Raw genomic sequence first — 19,635 nt, forward strand, 5'->3', positions numbered from 1 at the left:
CTACCATGACTGAAATTTTTTATTGGTTAAAGCCAGCTTTGGTAATCCTTTACACTGGGAGTGATGATGTATCACGTAATTATTTCTGAACCTGAGGAAAATACTCTTGCACAAATTATAATTAAACACTGTAACCATAACATAAAGTTACTACACTTCTGTTCTTATTTATTATAGTGCATGTTTAATTTGCATTAGGGATGCAGCTAGTCTAACATACTCTTTTCACCAGTTAAAGTTGTACAGTGGTCATGTTTTCACATTTTAGTGAAAAAATAGTGGGAAAAATATGATTCTGGAAGTGAAGAAAGTAAGCAGCAAAAACTGTGTTCTCATTGTTAGCTTTTATTGAAATAAAAATGACGAACAAATATTCATATGAAGTTTTCTACACATCATGATCATCTCCTCTTGTTTCTTTAGAATATTCAGTTAGTGAGCAATCTACATGCTCAAATTGAATTCGCACAAAATATACTGCACTTATTCAAAACAGTTTTACTTTACATATTTTTCTGCACTTTTTTATAAACACAACACTTGTTTCTTAATTAATCTCCACATACAAGCACTGATATCTACAGGAAATTAGTTCTAAAAGCTTTCTCAGTGTATAACAATATTCTCTCCTGTGTAAACATAGGAGGTTCCATTTGTAAGTCCTTTAGAATTAACGTGTAGCCTATATGCTGCAGATATTGACATGAACCTTCTTATGTTTTGATGGGTCTTTACTGCAATAAGAATTTTCTAATGAGGAACAATAGTATAAAGTGCTCCAAAAGCAGGAGTGCTAGATCTTTGGTATGTGGCTAGGTGATTTAATGATCTTTTTTGAACCAAAGGTGTTTGTATCTCCATACACATACAAGCTATAAATAATTGGCCTTGATGCCAGTGTATTGCTTATAGCAGCACTTTTCATGTTTGTCTACAGTTAAGAGAGAACAGTGTTTATAATAATTAATTTTTATTTTTGGAATGATTGAGCAATATAACTGTGGCCTTTGACCATTGAATTAATCTTCATACACACATAAACATTTTAAAATGAATACTCTTTTTTTTATGTACAGTCTGTGTCACTAGCACGCATCACAGAAGGTTTGCTACAGGTGCCACGAGTGAAATTTTCTTAAAAGAAAAGTTCATTAATTACTGAGTGTCACAAATTGATGTTGAATTTAACTTTACTTTAACATAATAAATCATAAATGATGAAGACCTGTAAAATTAGTAAATGTCAACTTGTAGAAAATCTTCAAAGATCAGACCAGCCTCACTTTTTGTCCTGTTGTTGCCTAGAACATCCTACAGCATTATGTCCTAACTGTACTTATTCTGTACTTTTTTCTTTGAGGTGAGCATTTGTTTAACAAAATAAAACTGAAAAAATAATGTTATGAAACATATTTTATGTGCATTTTCCGATATATTAGTGTGAAACATATTTGTTTTATGACTAAAAAGTGTTGCTGTTAAACAGAAGTGTAAATTTTAAAATTAATTTAAAAAATGTTGACCCAGATATTTTATTGGTAATAAGTGAGATGAAGTTCCAAAAATATGTCAGGTGCTAATCCTTTTTATATATGTTATAAATATAATTGATTTGAAACTAAAACTATGCAATTGGTCAGCACATACTTTGTTGTAAATTTTAGTGATTGCTGTCCATTGACTCATTGTCTATGTAAACTAAATATTCATGAGGGCATTGTGAGTGTAACAATGAATATTGCTTTTCATTCTCCCATTAACAGTCACTCATTGTCTAAGACTTCCTTTTCTAATGGCAATGTGAGTTAATATTAAGAGAAAGAAATAAGCCAAAAAGTGCATGTTTTTTTTCAATTTTGATCATTGCCACATTTTATACTTGGAGTTTTGCACCCATTTACCAAATTGACAAATCATATTTATGTTTTAAAATTATTACTGTAATATTTTATTAACTGAATTATTTAAAACTGGTATTTGTTTCTCATTTATATTTTGTGTGTTATAAAATGGCAGTTATGTGTTGTGAGGATATTATATCCTAAGATTAAAGTGCACAAACCTTTCACTTTACATCATGGCATCAATTAATAAATATTTGTGCTTTCAGTAGAATGCATAAAATGAAATTAATTTGCAGAACTGTACATAAGTGCTAACGATTGTGTTTAAGTAAGGCTGTTATTAGTGTAGCATTGAAAATGCTGTTTGATGAAAAAGATTGCAATTTAATTTTAATAACCATTTTGTTCAGTAAAGCAATGTTAAAACCACCACGTATGTCCGAACTTCTCAGATTATTTGCAATAATTGAATGAAAATTTTATGAAAAATCCATTCACTCACTCAAACTATGTGTTCATGTTTTAAATATATATCTGTGCCAGTTTCTTCAGTTTTGAATGAGACTTGAGAACTATCATTTAATGAATTTTCGCATTCCTTACAGACTAAAATATATATTAGTGTACTTTTTACATCTGATCAGATTATTTTTAATCTCCTTTTTGTATAAAAGTATTTTTACTCAGTGATCTGGGTCAGGTAATAGGGAAAAGCTACTTATCTCAAGGTCTAGTGGGCCCAGGAATTAAACTGTTTGTGTTTGCAATTAGTTAACATGAAATAAATTCATTTTCAACATTTACATACAAATATTAACCAATAAAAATAATATGATAGACAGGCAAGAGTGATTAAATGACGAATCAGTGATGGTAATTTGGCAAAGAGAGCTTCCTCTTCATTACTTTATGTGCATTTGCACTGGCTTATATGTATATTTACAGGTGGTGTGTGCTTTCTGTTTTCATTGTGATGAATCAGTACAATGTGTATGGAAGTACGGACTGTCCACAGTGTAGGACCATTAGCACTAAACACTTGCTAAAATTTCACTGACTGACAGCAATGACCTACTCCAGTTTACAAACATTTCTTTAAAAAGCCTAAATATCAAGAATAAATACTATGAATATCCTCAAGTACCAGTTATTATGTCCCAACAATTAAGAGAAGTGGTCTGCAGGTCTTGAATCAACTAATTGAAGAAGAATGTTACACTTATCTGATGTAAACATTTCTTCACGTCTTTGGAACAATGCCACTACAGCTTTGAACTTCGACACCTCCTGCCTGTCATGCATATTAAAACGCTCACTTTAAAATTTTTACCAACAAATTTAACACATTTGATTGTAACATATCAACAGGTTTATAATACTTAATTTATCATTACATAGTAACAGAAATATATATCAGAACCAGTCTGATTATTTTAGTGTGCCACAGAGAAAACAACATTCAGTGATAACGGTTTACAATATTTCGAAAGCACAGTGTCAAGCAGTCGAACACAGATGTCTCGCGTGCGAGTGGAAGGGCTGATGTGGAACACGATAACAATTCTCATAGAAAAAGGAGAAGGTTGGGTCGGGAAGGCTACGGGAGCTCTTCTCTTACGATACACTTGTATTAACTCATTTTAAAAAATTAATGAATCCTGTGTTCAGTTTATCATCTGGATTACAACTACCATTTTACTACATCAGATTTTAGAATGGCGAACTTCACACACGAGGTTCAGTTTTCAATACAAAGTATCTCCTGCTGCTCATTACATCCCTTTCTCGCTTCCAGGCATCCGTAAGTAACTAGAAGAATACATCAACATTCCTTTACTGATTTAAAGAGTTCGTTAGAATATTTGTATTCACTCTACATTACAGAAGTACTAATGTTCCTTCCACATTCCTATCACCACACTTTGTCATTCACAACCACGAATACTGACGTGTCCACACATTCTTAGCACCGCTATCGCAGTTACATACCTACAGTACGTGTGAATATATCATTTCTTTATCATCATCATTATTATTATAATAATAATATTATTATTATTTAGAATAACAGCACATGTGGCTACAGTACAGTGTCGAGAAGATGTAACAGGCTGTGCGTGAACTGATAGGCTGTGGGAGTGCTGGCGTACGTGTAGTGTACGGCGGAAATCATACACACGGTTGCACAGAAGAGTCCGTAATTCGATCCTTATCCCACTCCTGAGTAAACAAAAAAAAAATTTTTTTTTTAGTCGCCACTTGCCATTTCTCGCTATTGTACGCAGCACGCTCGACGGAGCGAAATACACGCCCCTCTAGTTCGTAGAAACTTTACAATCAGTGAGGAATGTAAAAAAAGAAATAGAAACAGAAAGGTGTGATGATGAGGAGAGGGAAAACAGGCAAACAAATGGTGGACGCTCAGTCCTCCTCGAGCAGCACGAGGTCGTCCGCGACGACGTCGCTGATGTGCAGGTAGATGATCCAGTACATGAGGTTGAAGCACACGAAGCAGACGGGGAAAACGATGCGCGAGTACTTGTCGATGTCGCTGGGAGTGATGCCGTACAGCTTGTTGATATCCTTGGTGGGGTGGATGAGGTGCTGCGGCGCCGGACCGCCCGCTTCCTCGTCGGCGCGCCCGTTCACCGTGTTCTCCAGAGTGCCGCCCTTCGAGTGGGCCTTCGGATCGTGAACCTTGAAACGCACCTCCTGGAACAGAGGCACGGCGCCGACCACTTACAAGGGACACGTACAGGCGCTCTCTTCACACACCTACACCTCACCTCATTCCGTTAGGAGCCATGTAGCTTGCAAACAAAGAAGTTAGCGAGAGACCGCATAGTTGACATGCAGAACATAACATTCGTAAAGTTTGTTTTTATTTTATTTTGTTTCTGTATGCATTTTATTCTCTGTCATTCAAATTTAGAGCAGGCGGATCGAGTTCTGACCCATTGTACACAACTGCCCATTAAAATTGCTACACCAAGAAGAAACGCAGATGATAAACGTCTATTCATTGGACAAATATACTAGAACTGACATGTGATTACATTTTCATGCAATTTGGATTCTTAGATCCTGAGGAATCAGTACCCAGAACAACCACCTCTGGCCGTAATAACGGCCTTGATACGCCTGGGCATTGAGCCAAACAGAGCTTGGATGGTGTGTACAGCCATGGCCCATGCAGCTTCAACACGATACCACAGTTCATCAAGAATAGTGAATGGCGTATTGTGACGAGCCAGTTGCTCGGCTACCATTGACCAGACGTTTTCAGTTGGTGAGAGATCTGGAGAATGTGCTGGCCAGGGCAGCAGTCGAACATTTTCTGTACCCAGAAAGGCCTGTACAGGACCTGCAACATGCGGTCGTGCATTATCCTGCTGAAATGTAGGTTTTCGCAGGGATCGAATAATGGGTAGAGCCATGGGTCGTGACACATCTGAAATGTAACGTCCACTGTTCAAAGTGCCGTCAATGTGAACAAGAGGTGACCGAAACGTGTAACCAATGGCACCCCATACTATCACGCCGGGTGATACGCCAGTATGGCGATGACGAATACACGTTTCCAATGTGCGTTCACCGCGATGTCGCCAAACACGGATGCGACCATCATGATGCTGTAAACAGAACCTGGATTCATCCGAAAAAATAACGTTTTGCCATTCGTGCACCCAGGTTCGTCGTTGAGTACACCATCGCAGGCTCTCCTGACTGTGATGCAGCGTCAAGGGTAACCGTAGCCATGGTCTGCGAGCTGACAGTCCATGCTGCTGCAAATGCGGTGGAACTGTTAGTGCAGATGGTTGTTGTCTTGCAAACGTCCCCATCTGTTGACTCAGGGATCGAGACGTGGCTGCACGATCCGTTACAGCCATGCCGATAAGATGCCTGTGATCTCGACTGCTAGTGATACGAGGCCGTTGGGATCCAGCTCGGCGTTCTGTATTATCCTCCCGAACCCACCGATTCCATATTCTGCTAACAGTCATTGGATCTCGACCAATGCGAGCAGCAATGTCGCGATACGATAAACCGCAATCGCGATAGTCTACAATCCGACCTTTATCGAAGTCGGAAACGTGATGGTACGCATTTCTCCTCCTTACACGAGGCATCACAACAACGTTTTACCAGGCAACGCCGGTCAACTGCTGTTTGTGTATGAGAAATCGGTTTGAAACTTTCTCTTGTCAGCACGTTGTATGTGTCGCCACCGGCGCCAACCTTGTGTGAATGCTCTGAAAAGATCTTCGTGGTATAGCAATTTTAATGGCCAGTAGTGTAGAATGTTGTTTTTTGTTTCCAAATACAGGCGAGCTGGTAGTGAAGCAGATGGAGTCTCAGTTGGGAATATTTGATAGGAGATTTCCTGTGCTAATATTTGCTTTGCATTTACAGCTACGAGAGAGTGAAGTAAATCAGATCAGCATTTAAGTAGGCTTCAAACATCTTTTAAAAGAAGTTTCCCTCATTTTACTGTTAATTGTTCATTTATCTCACACAACCATGATTTCGAATTTATAGCAGTTCTCAAGTACATGTTGAACTGAAAATTAAGAAGGCGTAAATATCATACAGTGCGGGCTATAGAAGCAAAAGGTTATTACATAACTGAAAACAATACTTATATTTAAAATATATTTGACCTGTCTGTGACACGTCATCGTAGAGAAATAGGTTAACCAGATTTCAAAGAGAAAAAACCTGGACACCTGTGTTTTTATTTTATACCTAACTTTATTACTACAGTTACACTTACCTATCTTGTCAGTTGTCATGATACTTTGAAATCGATAATAGGCCTGTGACGATGCAGCAGCTAAAACTCCATAGCAAAAATGTATCTTCATTTTGTGAATTTGAAAGGGACATGTGGATACATTACACATAAATAAAATTATTTTCTTCGGAAATAAAAGAAGACTGCTCTATACTCTTTTATTGTAATAGCCTGGATGTATTTTCTGCGATGTTTAGTCACTAGGCAATTAGGTACAATTTGTTACTCCCAGAAACTGTGTAAAATTATACATTTCATACTAAAATTTAACATTTTATTTGACTGCAGACTCTTAGTGCAAGTGTGCGTACATGCCAAAAAATATTCAATGAGCACTGCCAATATACGCTCCGTCGCTCACATTCTTTACAAAATTAACTTCCACAAGGCTGCATCCCCTTAGGAGAAATGGTTTAAGTGATGCTCCTTTATACCTCCTTTGGTTTTGATTTCACTTGTCCCGAGGGCTATAATGTGGAGGGTCGGCAAGTTACAGGCAGGGCAGTTAATACCTGCTTTTCTTTTCAAAATAGTTCTTACTCTTTCTTTAGGCATAAGACGAGTTAAACCAAATGCGGTAGATCTTTAAGAGGTACTATTTCTACCTAATTTGTTTTTATGAACAATTAATTAAATGATTAATATTATTGGCTGCATTTTGTTGATAATTAACAGTCAAATGGCGGAAATTTCTTTGAAAAACTTCTACATGACTGTGGTCCTCCAAGAAGGAAAGATTATTTACGATTATTTCGTTTTTCTTTACTTGGTATTCTACAGCGCTTTCGTTTTCTATTCGCTTGGTCTTCTACAGTGCTCTGCTGAGAGCCATGGCTTGTTCCTTCCCACTGTCGAGGACTCGTCTGACAAGGACAGCAACATTTCTCTACCTGTGGCATGAATTTCCTAGTTCCAGACCTAAGCCAGGTTCCCATATTGCCCGAGCATCCATATGTCAATCTGGTGGGAGATATTCAGACTGGGCCATCCATCTAATCTGCTGCGACGTCTGATCTTTCAATAAGAAAATCTTTTGGTCGATTGTAAACCGTGTAGGCCTTCAATCTTTCGCAAGAAAGTTTCGCTGGACTTCAGTCTTGCCTGACCAGGCTTGTACCCATGTTACTGCGTGTACCTGTGGCAGAAGCACACTGGACCAAAAAAGTAGTCACCCCTCCTTTCCCCCCCCCCTCCGTCCCCCCCCCCCCCCGACCCCCACCCAGCCAGCCAGCAGACATCGCCCTTATATCGTGTCACATCGCTTTTAATCTTCATAACTGACTCAGTTCGACGACGAAGAAAGTCGGCAAGTCTATTCAGGAGTGCTATAACAATCTGAAGTCCGTTTCTGATAAGATCCCGTGGAGCAATGAACTGGCGGCTGCTGTTTGCTATGGCTTACCCACTTGTCTAAATAGTCACAGACATTTTCTGTGCATTAAGAGGAATTCGATGGAAATCTGATGCCTGAATGTTCGCCAGACCAATAACGAGTACGGTTGTTGTCACATTGGAAGATGAAAGTGTCCACCACGCGTTCAACATGAAGGTGTAGACGATACTTAACAGGGAAACAGTTGGTCGCGGAGAATGTTGAACGTCATGATACGAAAAATGCGGTCAAAACACCGCAAGACTGTCTGGCCTGAACTATACCTTCCACACATTGCAGGTTAAAAACATTATTGAGGCATCTGTGCACTTGGTGCCTCACGTCAAGAGTAAAAATCGCGACTCGTCGAATCAAACTACTCGTCTTCAGTCGGGCGCCGTCCAGTTCCTATGGTGTTTGGCCCAATGAAGGTTTCGTGTACCATTGTGAGTAATGGTCTTTCATGAGGCGTTCGATTCTAAATGTCAGTTTCTTGCAGTTCCCTTCGCAATGTTCGCTCGGAAACTGGCCGAGATGGACCTGCGCTCACTGACGTCAACAATTTGTATTGGATTTGAAATAGACTGTCATTGACAGGCCGTGACATTCGTCTCCAGTTTCTGTCAGTTTGCATCTTTTCAGGACAATAGTTTTTACGGCTCTTTACATGGTTGCTAGAGGCACACCATTCCTTGCAGACACGTGGTACTGCCAGTGTTGAAGCAAACCGGATAACTTCATTCACCGTCTGGTCTTCAGCGGGGCCAAACACAGTACCTCCTTTCTGTCATGCTGCCATGCCTCCATGTGCACCGATTTCACTCCAGTGCCATGTTTTATGTCAACGGTGGTCACAAGACAGCCTGGTACCAGGTCACCCTGTACCGTGTTTCAAAGCGACCAGTGTGCTATTTTCAGGAAGTAACTAATATTTTGTCTAGTGACCTTATCTGCATCAGCTTTCTCGAGGTAGATGTTATATTTCATCTAATAATTGAAGGTGCAATACCTGCTAGACAATATCACACAGATTCCAAATTGAGATTCCTTCTGCACCACTCTCAGACTGTTGGAATATCTGGCTGTAAAGGACGAAGTCCTATGGCGGTCCGCCCTGCTCGCACGAGATAGGAAAAAAAAAAGCAGTGTCCTATAAGGCACTCAGTAATCAGTGTACATGTTTCGCTTAGGGTTATGTATTATTTAGTACGGTACGACTTCCACCAGACAGAGCAATCATATTGTGGTGCATAGTAGTGGTAGCAGTAATCGTGTTTAGCAGTTTCTGAAGTTTGTTGGCTCAGATGGTATCACTAGTTTGAGAGGGATGCAGCTTCACGCAGAAACTCTTGTTCGGTGTTTACAAAAATGTTTCTAATATCTCGTAATGGGATGAAAAATTATTAACATGTTATAGCGTCACAGAAGTTGTGCAGTGTAATATTACACTCCACAAAGTCTGTCTGAATATGACGCAATTTCATTATTTCAAAAAGATAAACAAACACTTAAAGAAACGGAGTAAATTAACAATATTATGACATGAAGCGCAGATTAACTGTAGCTATTAGAGTTCTCTACCTAATTCTCGAAACATTAATTAAAGTTTCTGACGATACGTACTTGCTTACCCATGTCATATGAGAAATCTGCGACTTGAATATCTCATCCAGGGAAAAATATCCCCTTCTTGCAGAGCGCGCTGCATTTTTTCTCCTTAGAAATCACAATTCATCTTCTAGAAAGGTATTTTGCTAAATCGTCGACATGTTTGCAGTACTTCCAAAAAAAACTCTATGCGGAAAGAAAATGAGCATGCAAATCACTAAAGCTGTCCAAACATAAAAAAAGAAAAATACAGCCATTACCTGTTTATCAGGAGAACAGAGTGCTGTGCAAGACTGCAGAGGACATGAGGTGGGGGGAAGTAAGTACCAGCTGAACCGCCGCCACTCTCAACCTCAAACTGATCAGAACTCCTAAAACGTAGCTGATCTGGGGATGAAGTACTAACCGTAGATCGACAAGAGTGCCACAGTGCTGTTCACTCATTTGGCTCAAACTCTAAAACTCTAACCTCTCTGAGCGTATCTAATTTTTATTCCATTTCTGATTACATCGCTCTTATAAGCAGAGTGATCCAAAAGTCCAGTAACATTTCACCAAAATTCACTTAATTCACGGAATAATGTATGCAGAGAAGTAAAAATTAACACAGACGCCTGAAATGACAAATGGCGGTGGACACTAACACATAAGTGACGCCGCATGAGAATCGTGTAGGAAATGAGTTGTAGTAAGAGAGAGAGTCATCACGGCTGATAAACACCTGCTGGAAGGTACGACTTTTAAGCAGGATGGCTCTCCGTCCCATATTGCTACACATGTCAAAGTTATCTTCCTTACATCGTGGGGTGAGGATCGCGTACTGTTGTTGGCTTCCCATTTCCCCAGACCTGTCCGTGTGACCGTTGGTTGTGAGGCTACCGGAAATCTGAAGTCTACCGCGATCGTCCGATCTCATTAGGGATGCTAAAAGGCAACATCCGACGACAACTTCTCACCACACTTAGCTACTGATATGCTGTACAGTGCTGTTCATAACAAGGTCCCTCGACTACAAGTCGGTTGTTGATGAACGACGGCCGAAATGTTGAGCATTTGCTATAAACGATATCGTCTTTACTAATAATCAATTATCGTGCTAATTATTGCTTTTGTATCATCTGAAGCGTCGTCTATTGGTCATTTTCTGCATTTTTTGGTTTCAATAAAATCCCATGTCACTTCAAGCATGTGTGTCAATTTTTAGCTCTCTACCTATATTATTCCGTGAAGCATGAATTTTCAAATGTTAAGAGAGTTTTGGGCCACCCTGTACATCAGAAAAAACCGCAGTAACTCGAGGAATGTAATAGGGAAGGCTCGTGCACCAGTGCCAAGAAAGTGACAAATAGATCCAAACATCTATAATAATCAGGTGTAGTATTCGGATCTACGACCGCTTCCCCAGTTCACAATAAAAAACAACGATACCTCGACGAAATCTTATAATTAGCATACCAATGAAAACATAGTATTTTTGTGTACACAGAATAAATTAAAAATGATTTATTTCGCAACCGGTGACAATACTAAAGAAATAGCGCTATGGTGAAATATAATTCAAATTATGCAACAACGGTGATGTGTCAGCAACCATTATGTCACTGGTCAAAGTCGTCGGCTAATATCGCAGGTTCCTCTTGACTCACACATACTTGAGGCTCTGTAGCTATCACTATAGAGTAAGCGTATCAGTGTAGTGAGCATTAGACGTGTTCATTTCATATCTGAATGTAAGTATTAGGCAGTTTAAGATGTCACAAATTGTTATGGTGTAGGAAGAAAAGCGACAGCAACCGCTAATTTTTAGCGTTTATACTGCACTTGATCGTATAGTCGAGTCTCTATTTTAAAAAATTATGCCGCGCCGACACTGCGAAATGGCTTCCTAGTATACCAAAATGAAAGTGTCGCGAAAAACGTCGAATTTTAAGGTTTGCCATGCAGCAAATTAGCTATTTATCACCGGCTGAAGTATTTATGGGGACGAAATTCTTCTCTTTTTCCCTTCTGGTGTCCCATTTTAACTTCCATTCATTTCTCGGAAATTAATTTACTAACTGTACGTACTCGATCTCAATGACGATTACTAATGCTACAGTTTCCTAATGAGGAAACTTAAAAACAAGAACTGTTATTGGGAGATTTGTTTAATCTGAGGTGATGACTCAGACTGTCGTAAACAAATTTTGTCTGAAGGTGAAAATTGCTTGAAATGTGTGCACACATTCAAAAGATTGACTGTCAGGATACGTCCACACTACCGAATTTATCTAACACTTAACCATACCTCTATGGTGGATTTTCAATTGCATCCGTAGGAGTTGCAATTACTCAACTTACTGCTACTAATAACTGTGTAAATACAGGAAAAATAAGTACAACATTGAAGTTTCAGTGTTACAAGGAAGCATCTCCAACTCGACCTCATATTTTGAGAAAAAAGTACACTGGCAAGATATCAAACCCAGCAATAGATCCTGCCTTACAATTTCGGCCATAATTCTGATAGAACGCAGTTATGACCTTCTGAACGTACAGCTTTTAAATTTCGCGCGTGCTCGTTGTTCGTCACTCGCTTCTCTCCACAGTCGCCGCGTAATACCAACACCGACTCAAAGGAAGGCCTCGGCGCTTGTTCGTGACGTCACGTCAGCTAAGCACCGCGAACGCCAGGTCTGTTGCAGGCATACTCATAATGGTGGTGTCTCCCTCTCTGACACAGGAAAATGTGAAACTATTGGCGGTAGTTGACCAACACACAATGTTCTGAGAGATTTCTGCAATCAATTAATTGTGCAATTCATTACACTTCTTAACAAATAGTGTACTCCTGAATAAATTTCCACCTCTTTTAAGGATTGACATACAAAAACAACTTCATGGTCCAGCAGCAACAGAATTCGTGCTACTTTACCTTATTTGTAAATCTGAGGAAGTTACGTTTGTACTGGGTTGCTTCTACAAGACACTGTGAACACATTGCTGCTCTTCTTTAGGTATCTTGGTTGACTATGGGGTGAGGAGCACTGAATGTTAATGAAATATCTTGCGATTGTACACGTTGGTGGAGGGGGTGGGAGACAGAAGAAGAGGCAAAAGAGAGATACTTGTTTTATCAAATAATTTTTATTTTTATTTTATAAAGTTTCTCCTTTCAGTTGCAGGAGGGGAATATTTATCTTTTCTGATGTGCATGTTTAAAAAAGTTTAAGCTCAGCAGGATTTTCGATGTATGAAGCTATTTTGTTTCCTGTTTAGAATTCATTTAGTTGAAAACGACTGTAATCTAATGACTGGCAACAGTTGGACATTTACACATGTAAATTAGTTCACATTTCCAGTGACGATGTCAAACGAAAATAAATAAATAAAAGAAACGGGTTCATTGTAAGGGGGTTGGGGTAAGTTTCGATAACAAAATGGATCAAGTAAATATAGTTACTTGAATGTAAAATTTCCGAAGCTTGCAATGGGGCAAAGCATCTTCTCATATTGATCTATGTTTGTTTCGACAGCATTCAGTAATACAGAACTATGATCTTCATTTGTAGTTTTACGATAGTAAGACAATCTTTCATATAAATAAAACTGCAGAATCCAAAACAATACCAAACATTTTGTCCAAAAATAAGAGATTTACAGTGATAAGCAAGCCCAGGCGTTTCTGCCTGCAACAGACCTGGCGTCCGCCGTGCCTAGCTGACGTGACGTCACCAACAAGCGCCGAGGCCTTCCTTTGAGTCGGAGTTGGTAATACTCGGAAGTACTGTACCAGCTTAGACAACCAAAGGACTCGATAGGTAAGTAATAAGAGTGCAGTACACAATACGTCAATCTCGCGAACATATACGTCCAGTATTATTACCGATATTCAAGTATTGATATTCTACAGCTATACAGAAACCCCAAAAGCAAACTGAGTACACTCAAGCAACTAAAAATTTCTTATGAAGTGAACGTAATTATCATCGATTTACAATTTAATCATACCAATCACACTGAAGAACAGTGCATGTACTTTATTCTGACTATGCCAGTTTTAAAATTCAAAGAAGAGAACATACAACAGCGATGTTAACAATCAAACAGCGCTACGTTACTTCTTTAACGACAACTCATTCGTTTCATACACTGGGTAGTATGAATAAAATGGAGAATGTATTTTAGTCTCGGAATTTAGAAGAACATTCTCAGTTTCTCAAGAATAAAGCGAGTCAGAGGATGTACTTCCCCTGAGAATGATCTCAGCTTGAGTAAAAGGGTGTGAGGGAGGGCAGTTACTGAACGTGACGAACATTCTCTGATTTCGTGTGTATAAAACTAGAGAAGTTTATCACAAGCGGACAACATTCTCAGTTTTTTGAAGATTTAGGTGTACAACAGACAACTGTGTCACTGACATTTTCAGAAGTTCATCATCACGCTTTCCCACAGCATAAATCTTGAATTTTGTTATGTTAGCAGTAAGCAGGTGGATTAGAAAAAATAATAACTGGTTTATGATGAACCTAGCGTTCTGTTCCTCGCAAAGAAACCACACGGGTGGCCGCTTAAGTACTGATTCGCGATTGGCCCATTATATGTCACATTTAACCAAAATTATCTCGTGTCAGAAAACTCTGACGGAGTTCCGGTTTGGAGTAGATGCGAATGTTACGTATTCTTAAGATTTCGTTCCCATATTGTGTTCACCTAAGTAACAAAAGAGTTGGCCACTTGTCGAAAATTCGGTACCTCTGTCAGAAAGTGCATTTGCACATAAAACTAAATTCGGAAAGTAGTCCAGCTCTTCCAGAACACATTGATAGTAGTTCCGTATTTGTACAATGAATAGCTTCCGTGTTTGAGCGAGTTGAATGAAAAATGTGAGATTACGAATGTGATCTGTGACGGACTCGGTAGACCACACACATCGAGAAACTTCTCAAGGGGGGGGGGGGGGGGATTGGTAAGCAAGAACTCCCTCGTCGGAGAATATGCTTATTCTTACGAAATTGAGATATTTCTCAGCGAATGTTCTGTTGCTCTGAGAATCTTCTCCGGAGAATGTTCTCTACTTTATTCATAAAACTCATTTACGCTGTATTTGCGAAACGCAACAAACTGTTCAAAGCAAAGATATCTCTCGCATGAACTACAGGTTAGAAATCGTTCACTTTGACGTAATGAACAAAGCGTGTTATCAATGTCGCAGCAGTATTTGACAGCCTCTTACTCACGCCGCTTTACTTAGCTCTCGAACATTAATTCTAGCAATATCAACAACGCGTAATACCAAGGGGTGTGTATTTCGTGCCCACCACAAAAAAAGGAAAAAAAAGTTTCGTTAAACGTGTTTAACGTCTACTAACAACAAACTTTTTAGAAAGGTAATGACATGTAAGTAGGGTACAGCAACTGAAAATATCTTTTAGCACTATCTTAACCCACTAAAGGTAAGGTTGGGGTTGGATCCGACCCCAGCGAGTCTGTTTTGCTTATAACTCCCCACTCCCTTTTCTGAGAGCGCTGTGGTCCCAGCTACCCTACCAGCCAGTCGTCCCGAGAACGCCGAGGAGGCCACGTCGGTCTGGTGAGTGACCTGCAGCTGCCCTTTCTATCCGAAACCTACATTACCCGCGCTCGGGTTGGATCCGACCTCACCTTACTGTTTACGTCACATTTATTAGTTTCTTTTCAGGGGAGGATTCAACCCCATATTGATGTTTACATTACATCTAAGTTTTGTTTTCTCTTCTAGTATCTTACTAAAATGGCGCATCAACTTCTTAGAACTCCAGCCGGTCGCGGTGGTCTCGCGGTTCTAGGCGCGCAGTCCGGAACCGTGCGACTGCTACGGTCGCAGGTTCGAATCCTGCCTCGGGCATGGATGTGTGTGATGTCCTTAGGTTAGTTAGGTTTAAGTAGTTCTAGGTTCTAGGGGACTGATGACCATAGATGTTAAGTCCCATAGTGCTCAGAGCCATTTTTTTTTCTTAGAACTCCTGAGAAGATATACAACGAGTTTCTCCGACAGGAGGCTGAGTCAGAGGATGGCGACAATATCGATGCAGAAAACTGTTCAGAAAGCGAGGATGATGTATTATCTAATACTGATGACAAGGATGATGAAACTTCCTGGCAGATTAAAACTGTGTGCCCGACCGAGACTCGAACTCGGGACCTTTGCCTTTCGCGGGCAAGTGCTCTACCATCTGAGCTACCGAAGCACGACTCACGCCCGGTACTCACAGCTTTACTTCTGCCAGTATCTCGTCTCCTACCTTCCAAACTTTACAGAAGCTCTCCTGCGAACCTTGCAGAACTAGCACCCCTGAAAGAAAGGAGGATGTATTTCATTGTGCGGCAGGAGCAGTCAAGTTTGATAATTCTCAGTCAGATGTAGATGACGAGAGAAATTTTGAGCTAGGTAAAGACATAGAGACAATGTGGACCAACAAACCCATCCATTCACAATTTTTTACGACACCAGGTCAAATATTATTACTCATCTCCCTGGTCCACGTGGGGAAGCAAGGGGGGTCACTAGTGAATTAGAAATATTTTTATTATTTATAGATTCAAAAATAATAGAAAAAATTGTTTTGTACACAAATCTTGAAATCGAGAAATCTAGGCAAAAGTACAATACGGTCCAGTGGTTTCATTCACCAACAGAGAGCGTTGAAATAAAAGGGTTCATGAGTGGTGTCCTAAAAAATTCTATGCTCAGTGTAGATGAGATGTTCTCAGCAACCTATCGACCTCCGGTATTGATAATAAAACATTTTCCCATTATTCAAATGGTTCAAATGGCTCTGAGCACTATGGGACTTAACATCGATGGTCATCAGTCCCCTAGAACTTAGAACTACTTAAACCTAACTAACCTAAGGACAGCACACAACACCCAGCCATCACGAGGCAGAGAAAATCCCTGACCCCGCCGGGAATCGAACCCGGGAACCCGGGCGTGGGAAGCGAGAACGCTACCGCACGACCACGAGATGCGGGCTCCCATTATTCACTTTTTATTTTACTCCGAAAAAACGATATTTGGAGGGTGGGGTCTGATCCAACCCCACCTTACCGTTTATGTCAGGAAACTTCACCTTACCGTTAGAGGGTTAACAATAGCAACGCGTTTTCCTAACGTTGACATCCAGTGGAAGAGTACTTTATGAAAATTATAAATAACTTAAAAAAATACAAATTTCGTTAATTGTCATTGATCTTCATTCAGAAAATATTTTTTAATGTTATGCAGATATGCAACAAGCGCACTGAAACTATAAATACAAATACGACGTTAGCTGCGAAAAGTCACATCCGTTACTAACAGTTAAATTTTTGGTTTCAGTTTCACTGAAATATTTAAAAAAGTTTCTGAATCTGATGTAAGAAATTATTGAAAATACTCCTTGGGCTAAGCGGCTGCAGTGGGGCGTAGCGAGCGACAAACAACCGACGCGCGCGAAATTTAAAAGCTGTAGTTTCGGAAGGCTATACGCGCATATTATCAGATTTATTGCCCAAATTCTCGAGCGGAGTGCTGAGGCTGATATCTTTCAAGAGTGCTCCCCCCCCCCCCCCCTTTCAAATACGAGGTCGAGTTGGTGTCGTTCCTGTGTTAGGGTAAAATGCAAACATTGATAGGCGTAAGTGATGTGACAGGTTCGGGTTGATGTTGATGAGATCCTATCGAGAGACATTCCTGCTTCGTGGCTGTCGCTAGAGAACAAGGCAGGGCAGGGGCGCTGCTGGAGCGATGCGGCTGCGGCGTTGTGGCGCGCGACACTCACTGTTTGCTTGGGCGCGTGGTCGCCCTCCGGGGGCGGGCCGGGCGGCGGCGCGTGCGGAGCCTCGAGGCCGGCCTTCTTCTGCTCGGCCATCTTCTGGATGGCCAGGAAGCGGTTCTTGCGCATCTGGATGCGCTTCGCCATGTAGCCCACCGTCGCGTACTCTGCGGGCACAGTCGCTTCTGTCACATAACCTGCGCTACGGATAGAATAAGTTGCGGCAGCGCCGGTGACCACTAAACTAAAGGCCCGTCCACATGCAACGATCTGTCTGCGCAAATGTCTGCGCACATCACATCTGCGCAGACAGATTGTTGCGTGTGGACAGAAGATTTGCACCAACCTGAGGTGTGTGCAAACCTGGAAGTTGGAGTTGGAGGTTTGAGCGAAACCTCTCAAATCTGTGGGTTCAAACCACATCTGCGCAGACAAGTTGGAGCGTGTGGACAGGAGATAGCCGCAAATCTGGCGCGAAACAGTTGTTTGCTCAGTCTAGTGTTAGTATTTGTGCGCACAGGGCATTAAAATGGCTGATACTCGTCAGTTTACTCGAGAGTTTGTAAGTGAATTCATTGAAATATATAGAAACCACCCATGTTTGTGGAAGATTAATAGTAAAAAATATAGTGACCGAGACAAAAAGACAGCAGCATACAATGCTCTAATTGAAAAATTGCGGGCAGTCGACACCTCGGCAAACAGAGAAACAGTAATAATAATAAAAAAAATTCGTTGCGAACTGTTGACCGAAAAGAGTTATACAAAGTTCAGAAATCTAGAAGATCTGATGTAGGAGTAAATCAAGTATACCAGCCAACGTTATGGTATTTTGATCTGCTCGGCTTTCTTAGTGATCAAGAAACGCCAAGAGCAAGCAGGAGTACAATTGAAGATGAAATTGGAGTGTCAATATACAAGTATTTTTTCTCATAATATGGGGGGTTACAAGCTTTAAGAGATAGTTATAAGTTTCGGCATCCATCCGCAAATAATTTCGCCAGTCGTTAGGTTCGCCCTGCAACTCTCGCAGTAAATTTACGTGAGAAAACTGCTTTCGCTTTAGCAGCCACTGTCTACACCATTTTGACCGCTTTCTCTGTTTCCTGCGGTTGGTCTGAATATTTTTGCAACACAAGTTGCGAACACAGACCACAACAGAACTTCCTCCATTTCTATATTTCAAAATAACTGAATTAAATTTTTGACGTTTACGGGGAGCGTAGTCGCTTGCCACTGATATTTCTTTTCTACACCGACAGATGGCGGGCGAGGAGTAGATTGGGGTTTGTGCGTGTGAACACACCACATCTGCAGCGATCTTTTGCATGTACAGACATCTGCGCCGATGTCTGCGCAGACAGATCGTTGCGTGTGGACCGGGCTTAAGGAATTATGCAGGATCATTCTGCACTCTACCAACACATTTCCACAAGTTTATCGAGGTTATTGGCATGTGTAGGCCCAGCTGCTCTTCATAGAATAGTTCGTTCGGTTTGTTACCCTGGTTATCTTTATGGCTTGTGACGGTACGTCACATAAATGGACATTTGGAGAAAGGGAAAGGAAGTTTTTGTTATGAGACGTGTGAATTATAAATTATTTCAAGACTGTGTACGTGTGCGCGATGTATAACAAATAGTAAAGATCGTAAGTTATTATTATCAAAACACAAATATCCATGTAATTAACAAAACACAGTTTTTTTGGTATAATCTCTGTGTAACATAGGCCATGGTCTGCCGCATGTTCCAACATCAAAGTTGTTCGTATCACAGATATGCCAGTCATAACAAGGGAGAAAATCAGTAGTTAGTACGAAATACAGTTTTTCCGGTACCATTGTGAAAAGAATTAGAAATATGTTCATTAATATGTGAGTTGAAAAATCATCAATAAGAAAGAAAAATAAAAATGGTATCCACACTGTCTTTTTTATTTCACGAGCTTTCATCTGCACTATATAAAAAAATCTGATATTTGTTAAGTGCAGTGAGCGCAAATTTCCGTCACCTCGCGTAGTGTAAGAAATTCTGTTGGGAAATATTAATTGGTAGTATCGCCAAGGATGCTGTCCATTATCTCGATTGTCTAAAGTCAATGTTGTGCATTAACAAGGCAAAGTCGATGTCTTTGTTTGTTCCTGATTACCTCATTAAGACTAAAGAATATAAGAGTGGTATAATATAGAAATGCGTAATGCAAGCAGTCAGATATTTACACAGTGACATTCTTCATTAA

The 19,635-nt window shown here is 40.3% G+C and overlaps 1 protein-coding gene across 4 annotated transcripts in view; it reads right to left on the reverse strand.

The window, feature by feature from the left end:
• Positions 1–336: 336 nt before the first annotated feature.
• LOC126259934 (gamma-aminobutyric acid receptor subunit beta) overlaps positions 337–19,635 on the reverse strand; it is a 630,317-nt gene continuing 611,018 nt past the window's right edge. For 3 of the 4 annotated variants that reach the window (XM_049957027.1, XM_049957026.1, XM_049957028.1), the window contains exons 8-9: positions 17,401–17,561; positions 337–4,556 (exon numbers count right to left, since the gene is read on the reverse strand). In XM_049957027.1, the coding sequence (XP_049812984.1) occupies positions 4,266–4,556; positions 17,401–17,561 (452 nt within the window). In that variant the 3' untranslated portion in view covers positions 337–4,265. The remainder of the gene's footprint in view (positions 4,557–17,400; positions 17,562–19,635) is intronic. The other variant, XM_049957029.1, reaches the window with a different exon arrangement.

Source organism: Schistocerca nitens, chromosome 5 (assembly GCF_023898315.1).
Source record: "Schistocerca nitens isolate TAMUIC-IGC-003100 chromosome 5, iqSchNite1.1, whole genome shotgun sequence".
Lineage (NCBI taxonomy): Eukaryota > Metazoa > Arthropoda > Insecta > Orthoptera > Acrididae > Schistocerca > Schistocerca nitens.